General features: G+C 40.8%; 1 protein-coding gene across 1 annotated transcript; it reads right to left on the bottom strand.

The window, feature by feature from the left end:
* Positions 1–926: 926 nt before the first annotated feature.
* Positions 927–6,295, bottom strand: LOC122558945 (dual specificity protein phosphatase 7-like). Its single transcript, XM_043707918.2, has 3 exons — positions 5,569–6,295; positions 4,342–4,776; positions 927–2,828 (listed from the first exon to the last, which is right to left on the bottom strand). The coding sequence occupies exons 1-3, from the start codon at positions 5,957–5,959 to the stop codon at positions 2,521–2,523; spliced, it is 1,134 nt and encodes a 377-aa protein (XP_043563853.1). The 5' UTR covers positions 5,960–6,295; the 3' UTR covers positions 927–2,520.
* Positions 6,296–7,945: the final 1,650 nt, after the last annotated feature.

Below are 7,945 nucleotides of genomic sequence, written 5' to 3'. Positions count from 1 at the left end.
ATAGAATTTCTGAAGTCTAACAGCATTTTTTTAAAAAGTGTGAATTTAGGATGCATTGAATATCAAATATTTGATATTTATTTTCTGCATGCAATTCTATCTTCCCTTCTTTTCACTCAACCAAATGGAGGGTCTGACAATAAGAGACATCATGGAGGCCAAACTCCTTGATAATAATCACAGGATTGTCAAATTTAAAAAAAAGAGACATCCCAGGGAGAATGGGATAGGTCCAATTTAGGCATGTGCAGCCCTCCAAAAAAAAAAACTTAACAATTACAGTACACTTTATTAAATGCCCAAGTGCCTAAAAGCAAGTATACATGGCATCAAAATTGTAAAGGAGCTTAAATGGTCAAAACCAAGCTTAGTGCCATTACAAAAAAAAGTCAGTAACAGATTCATTAAAGATAAAAGCCACATCTTACTAAGGACATCACTATTTATACCCTGAAAATGTGATAGCTACCATTTTCAATTGACTAACATCAGATGCTAATAAACAGTGCATATGCCAGAGTTTCAAAACAAAAGAAAGGAAATCCTGAAGAGAAACTTTAGTACAAGACATTAACTTAATTGACAGGAAGAGGCAGCAAAACCAAAAAAAAAACCCGACAAAAACAGGAACTACCAGAGAGAAAAAAAATTGTTAAAACAAAAGGATAGTAGTCTAGTGGTTGCAGTACCGTATTGACAACCCAGAGGTCATAAGCTGTGAAACTGAATTCAGTAAATGACTGTAAAAACAAAACTGATTTACTAATCTCTTTCAGAAACTGCTGTATGTACTTTTATTCCTAAAATATACAGTTAACTCTTCATACCCTCAAGAAAACCATGGAGAGGCAAAACATATCGCCTTACCAATGTAATTCATGTCCCAAAGAGTTTAAGAAATGAAGTGGACACAAATTTGACACAACTTTTAAAGAAAAAATAATTCAATATTTTATTTGCAGTATAAACATGTGTTGTATTGGTTCAGAATACTATACAATATAGAGTTTTTCCTTCATAAATCAGAAAGCAAAAACTACCCTCTACCAAGCTCATATTGAAATATGTATGCATCTCAACCATGTACAGCACAAAAGCTTTACAAAATCCACTCAGCTGTAACACGATAATTGATGCATTTTCATAATCCCTGAATGTCCTCAGTGAGGTAAGATGCAAAATGATCCATTTTGTAATGAACCGATTCCCCCTCCCCCAAATAATGCCTGTGTTCTTTGAACTGCTAAACCTTTTCTTTGTATCTTACACGATCACATTAACATTCCTCCACAAAAAAGGCCAAGAAAATTGGATTTCTCTTTTTTTATATATAAAAAGGAAACAGAATGCAAAAAATATTGCAGAAATTTGGACCCAAAAGCTTCGGTCATCAATACAAATTACCTCAAAGTCATTTTAATACCAAGCATCTCAGTGGATTTTCAATACATTAAACGAGAACATACAAAAAAAATGCTGAAATAGGTTACGAGGTCAGCCAAAGCTGAAGCCTTAGACAATTTTCCACCCAGGTATAACACTACAGTAACCTTGGTTCTGTTATTTGCAGCTCAATAATGTTTCTATCTCAACTCTCTGGGACCTCAAGAGTAGCAGCAACAGTAGAGGAAAAAAAAATCAGTATGTAATATGCAAGATAAGTGCTGGCATCTACAATTACTTCCCACTGACAGACTGACCTGGATCTGATTTAGCCCAGCTGTTTGGCATTAATCACAGCCTGTTGACTGCGCACAGCCAGGGCAACCTCAAGCATGCCGTAAAGGAATTGGTTTAGGGCTTCAACAAAAAGGCCCATTTTCTTCAGCTTTAAGTTTAAGGGAAACAAATTAAACTATCTTCTTGCACTGCTAACTCTCCTACAAAACTCAAGGCACGATCCAGGTCTGCTCCATTCACATTTGCTAGATGCCTACTACAACGAAGTGTCCGTTCTCTCTGTGGAGTACCAGTGAAGTGCCGTGACTTGAAGGCTTCACAACTGTGCAAACTGCATTAGGTCAACAAATAACATAGAAAACAATCATAAAAATGTGACTGAACAATAACTGCTGCTTGTACAACAGTCTGGTTACTTGAGGGAAAGAAACAGAAACCCTACATTTTGTAGAGTAAAACTAACTTAAAATGCAAATCAGAAGAGTACTGGGATGGCACCTTCATGAAGATGTCCAAGTGCCCAAGTCTTTCATCACATTTATCCAGCAAATTTGTAGTGGGTTTCATTGCCAGTTTTTGTGCTTAAATCAGCTGTCACAAATAACTGCGCTCAGAAATCTATTCCTCCCAAAACTTTAATACCTTGAGGCTGAAAACCCACTCTTTGATGAACATCAGTACATTTCGCCCGATTACTTTAAATCGGGAACACATGAGATAGCGAGCTCTCCAAACAGTGATCAGATACACCAACCTGGTCAGACCAGTTTACCCCAAAATAATTGCCTGATGGCAAGCTTTTCAAATGCTTAGGATAAAGACTTGCACGTGTTCTGTTCTTCATGTTGACTCGAGAGATTCCAGCTGGAAAACGTTGTGGTTGGTAGGAGTGGTGAAATACATCTGCTCTTTAGGTGCCCTGTTGTCACAAGGACTGGTAAGTCCTAGAGTCCTTTCAAAGTCTAAAAGCTGCCCCATGAAGTTGAAGTTCGGAGAGATGTTGGATTTTTTCCTTTTTACAAAATCATAAGCGTCATTCAGGGATAGATTCAATTTCTGCATTAGATATGCAACAGTCACAGTGACTGACCTGCTAATCCCAGCTAAGCAATGAACTAGGATTCCACACTTCTTGGATCTGGCTTCATCTATCCCAAAATAAATATAAAAAAAAATTAATTACAATGATACTGATTCTAACTAAAAATCTTGTATTCTATATAATAATTTTTTTTCACATTGTATAACCGAAGTGCATTACTTAACATCAAGAAATGTTCCAGCCACTTCCAAACAATTGAAAAATCTATTCACGATAATGTTAATTTTGCTAGTGAACATTCAGTTAGTCAACATTTTAGAAGTCCAACAAAAATTTAAAAGCTCATGTTCTGCACTCAACTGAAACAAAAGCCAAATAAAGCAGTTTACTGTCCCCACTCCTGTACAAGTGGGAGCAACCCAACCAGGCAAGGTGTGTGTGTGTGTGTGTGTGTGTGTTTTCCAACCTTGGATTTTCCAGTTTAAACATGTCATTTTGTAATTCAATATATTAATTAATTTTGTACAAAATGTATTGTCTCAATTAAAGATATACACATAATCATTAGTTTTACCAAAATTCTAAAGTATAACTGCAGATGTATGGATGAGCAAGTTGATTGTGTAGAGTAAGAGAGGGAAAGGGGAATATTTGCTGTTTCCATCTGGGCCTTTAAGTGGTTGATATTCTGGCTTTTTAGCCATGTGCAGAGAATACATTATCCAGATAAGGATAAAAATGCTACTTCAAATTATAGAATGGATCATTGCTTACAATGAATCATGTTGATTTCCAATGCCTGAGAACCAAGATAAACTTGCATATAAGGATTACAATCTAAAGCCACAAAACTGACTCAGGTAGGCTGCTTAAATCAAGGATAAAACTGAAGACAAGGACAAATGAAGGAAGGGCAGACCATAATTAAGCCATTTTAGGTTTAAGAAGAAAGCCATCTCAAGATATAAACATGGCTGTTTAAATATTTTCTGGTTTTCTTTGAACCCAATTGTAAAGTTTCCCCTTCCCAAGTAGTTTCGTCAGATTTCAACAGTGTTCAATATTTGAAAACAAGTTATTATTCCAAAAAGACAACAGTAAAAAGTGCAACTAACAATAAAACAGTAAGACTTAGTCTATGCACTATTGCTTAGAATAAAGAAGATTCACCAACATGCTCAAACAAAAAACATAAAATAGCTATTTTACAATAGTAACTCATGAGTAATTTCACATTAAGAACTAAAATAAATAAAACAAGATTGATTGCATGAAAAGTAGTAAGCAGATCAATTAGACCAAGTCTAATTTCCAGATTTATTCAGAAACTGGCATCTTCAATACTCCAGTATCTTTTTTTAAAATCTAAGGTTATGTTATTCAAATTTGTAAATTTGTATATTCTTAGGAATACACACCAAGTCAGTTGCCTCAATAATACATTACTTTTGAATTCTATTATTTCTTAACAAATGTACTGTACAGCTTGTGAGGAAATACGCACATGCAAGTACAAGTTTGAAGGATGATGGAGGAGCTCAAGAGCAGATCAATTCAGCTCCTCCTAACACACGGACTATGAAGTGGAAACCTTATATTTAAAAAAAATGAATGCTCACCTATGAAAGAAATTGCTTCTGGGAAGAATTGAGAAAGATTCTGGCTCCAGTGGTCTGAGATTGGAATCTGCTTGTACTTAAACTGCCCGTCATTTTCAAACATGTTGGGAAGATTAGGGGTTACATTCAGAATGTATTTGATGCCATACTTTCCCAGGACATCCAGGTTGGTCGAATCTTTGGCACACCCGAGGTACAAATACGGCAAAATTTGGACGGGGAAAGCTGGCTGATTATTTGGCAAGGGACTGCCTTCGGACTCGGTCGCGCTGTTGGGTTCTCGGTCGGCGTCGGACTCCCCGTCAGAGCAGTCGGAACTTATTCGAAGTCCTCCCAGACCCAGCACCGAAACGGGAGGCGAACTGCTGGGGCAGGAACAATCCAGGTTGGTCTCGCAATGTTCTAGATATTCAGTCTGAAACTTATTAAAGCCCCCTGTGGTGTGCGAGAGAGAGAGAGAGACCAGGAGTAGTAAATAGAAGCAAACCATTGTACTGCTGATCATTTCAAGAGCATCCTATTAAAAGTCAACTTTCTAAATGTAAAAGGTTATGATGATATAAACCTGTACTTGGGTATTATGTGACAACCCTGCTCCTGCTGATTTAAAACAAACCACCAAAAGAGTCCTTCATTCATGAAAACGCGGATTTTACTCAACCAAGACAACATGGCGGAGCCATTTTGGAATTTAAGTGGAAAGATTTTGTTTCTCTTTCCCCAAAAAAATCACACGGACTTGGTATTCGCCTCGGAACACTATGAATATACAGCACACACAGACGCGCGCGCGCGCGCGCACACACACACACACACACAAACTCCAACACATTAAAGGGGTAGCCCTAAAATTATTTCCCAAGTTTAAGGCACGTCTGGTAAACTGGCGCGAGTGATTTTTTTTAACCAAAAAAAAAGTTTCACTACTCAGTGTCACTCCATCCAAAACACAATCAAGAGTGGTCGGGGGCATGCAACTGGTGACTTCTGCCCAGTCTATGTTTAAAGTTCATCAGAGTGCGTTTTGAGGCATTATTATCGTACAACATTTGAATAAAGGAACAGCTTAATAGGAAAACAAGTTATTTTTAAATTTATTTGTTCACAAGTACATAGAAGGGGGAATGAATGGTCGTGGATAGGAAAAACAACTTAAAAGTTGATCTTTCTTTTAGCAGGAGTTTCTTTTTGGTTTGGTTACAGTTGGGAGGATGTTTCTAGTCTTACCCTCTAGGTAATAAGCCTTGCAGCCATCGTCTCTTAATTTCTGTAATAACAAGCCCAGGACAGAACTCGCCCCGTTTTCGTGCCAATCGATCGTGCACTCGTCGTACAGGATGACGGTATCAGTCCTGCACCGTTTGACGAATTTCTCCTTGTCCTCGTTGTTGGGGATCAGCGACTTGATGGGCAGGTTGCCCTTCTTGAGCCTCCTGAGCATCAGCCCCGGGATGACCACATTGATGGCCGACTCGATGTGCGAGGACTCGTACAGCTCGTGAGAGCGGCAGTCAAGCAGCAGCAGACTCGCCTCCCCGGATTCCAGTTGCTCCTGGAGCCAGTCGACACTCTTGTTCATCGCCATGGCCGAGGTAGTACAGAAAAGCTGATTTTTCATGAGGAAAACCTTTATGGGAATCGCCGATGGGCCAGTGTCTTGCTCTGAACTGGAACGGTGCCCTCACAAACCCTCCCGCCCCCACCCCCTTTTAAAAAAAGGCAAAGACTAAATGCAATCGTGTGTTCCTTTAAAGAGGAGTTAATACAAATGCTGCTCCAAAAGGGCGAACATTCAGGAACAATTCCTCTTTGAAAGGGTCGGGAGAGATTATCAAGCGGTAGTCCTTGCAACTGGAAGTACTCGTCTGGTCCGGCTGCTCTTCATTGACCATCTCCTGTGCAGTTAACGCTAACGCTGAAAGAACCAGCTCAGTATCACCGATGCCCGAGTGTGTTCATTCTCCCCGCCCAACTCCCCGAATTAAGGGAGCGCTGCTTCAATGACGCTTCCTGAGTGACAGACACGCCCACCAATCGCGATCGGCGGGTGGGACCATGCCCAACCCCCCGCCCCTTCACGAACGCGGCCCACCCCTTCCACCAATCACCAGCCGCCGTGATCCCGGCGCCGCTCAATCGGTAGCGAGCAAGGTGGGATGCGGTGGCCCCGCCCTCGAATTCCCAAGCGAATGTATCCAAAAGGGAAAGGACCAATTGGAGAGCCGCAGAGTCACGTCTCCATGGCAACCGTCCGACTGTATCTCTTTGTTTGGGCGGAGAAAGCGCGGGGTTGGTGCGAGTCAATGAGCAACTTGCCTGTGCGATCTTATTAATGAAAGTACAAGAAGGGGACATCAATCAGGTCGTGTGTACACACTAACCAATCTTACTAACAAGCCATTAATTATTGCTCATCGCACAGTCACTTAAAGTTCCCAATGGGTTCCTCTGACATCTCATCGTTGTGAAGGGTAAAAGAGTGAATCAGTAGGCGGGTGTCATGGTAGTGAGGCGCAGATAAAATGTTTGCAGCCCAAAGGGCATATGCGCAAAGTAAATATATTTAATGCAGTGCCTGAATATGATACTGCTCAAGGAACGGGTGTCAACACTCAACTTGTTTTTGGCCCGCCTCCAGGGAAGTTTCAAAACGATTTCCTGCAACGGATGGTTATAATGCGATTTCCTGTAAAACAATCTGAAACACCATCCATAACAGGATTAGCAACTTCTTGCTTTGTATTCGAGTTGCTGAAGTGCGACATTCTTGTTTCGTTCTTCTAAAAGGGGGAACCTATTTATAATTTCTCTGTAGTGCCAGCTGTTGGAAAACTTTTTTTCATTACAAAAATTTACTTTATTCATAAAAATATCTTTACATGCATGGTCACTGAAGCACTTCAGTTCTGTAGAGGAGCAGATGAAGAAACAAACAAAAATTGGAGTTTGACCCTATCCAGCCAACAGACCAAGGCATTTCTTACTGGTACAAGACAATATTTACGTATATTTGAGGCATCGGGAGGGTCCAATGCCTGAACAGATTGCCATTTAACTTTGGCAGAAAGACCTTATATGATGGTCTTTCCCCGCTGCACTTTGGCAGCAGCTGCTCCAAGCTTTACTGCGTCCCTCAGCACAAAGTCCTGGACCTTGGAATGTGCCAGTCTGCAACACCCTGTCAAGGAGAAAGTGAGGACTGCAGATGCTGGGGATCAGAGTAAAAGGTGTCGCGCTGGAAGAGCACAACAGGTCTGGCAGCATCCTTGGAGCAGGAGAGTTGGGGTTTCTGGTGTAAGCCCCTCATCATCCCATACATGATGAAGGGCTCATGCCTGAAACATCGATTCTGCTGCTACTAGGATGCTGCCTGACCTGCTGTGCTTTTCCAGCGCCACACTTATTAACACCCTGTCAAGGTCAACTCCTTGCTCTGGAAGACTAACAAGACAGGTGAAAGAGCATCTTTTAGCGAGTCGATAGTCATAGAGTCATAAGAGATGTACAGCATGGAAACAGACCCTTCGGTCCAACCTGTCCATGCCGACCAGATATCTCAACCCAAGCTAGTCCCACCTGCCAGCACCCAGCCCATATCCCTCCA

The sequence above is a fragment of the Chiloscyllium plagiosum genome, unplaced genomic scaffold (assembly GCF_037043375.1).
Source record: "Chiloscyllium plagiosum isolate Xiang-an unplaced genomic scaffold, Cpla_swu_hap1 HiC_scaffold_14, whole genome shotgun sequence".
In the NCBI taxonomy this organism is placed as follows: Eukaryota; Metazoa; Chordata; class Chondrichthyes; order Orectolobiformes; family Hemiscylliidae; genus Chiloscyllium; species Chiloscyllium plagiosum.
Note: the sequence above shows the minus strand (reverse complement) of the source record. Positions and strands in the feature narration are given on the sequence as shown.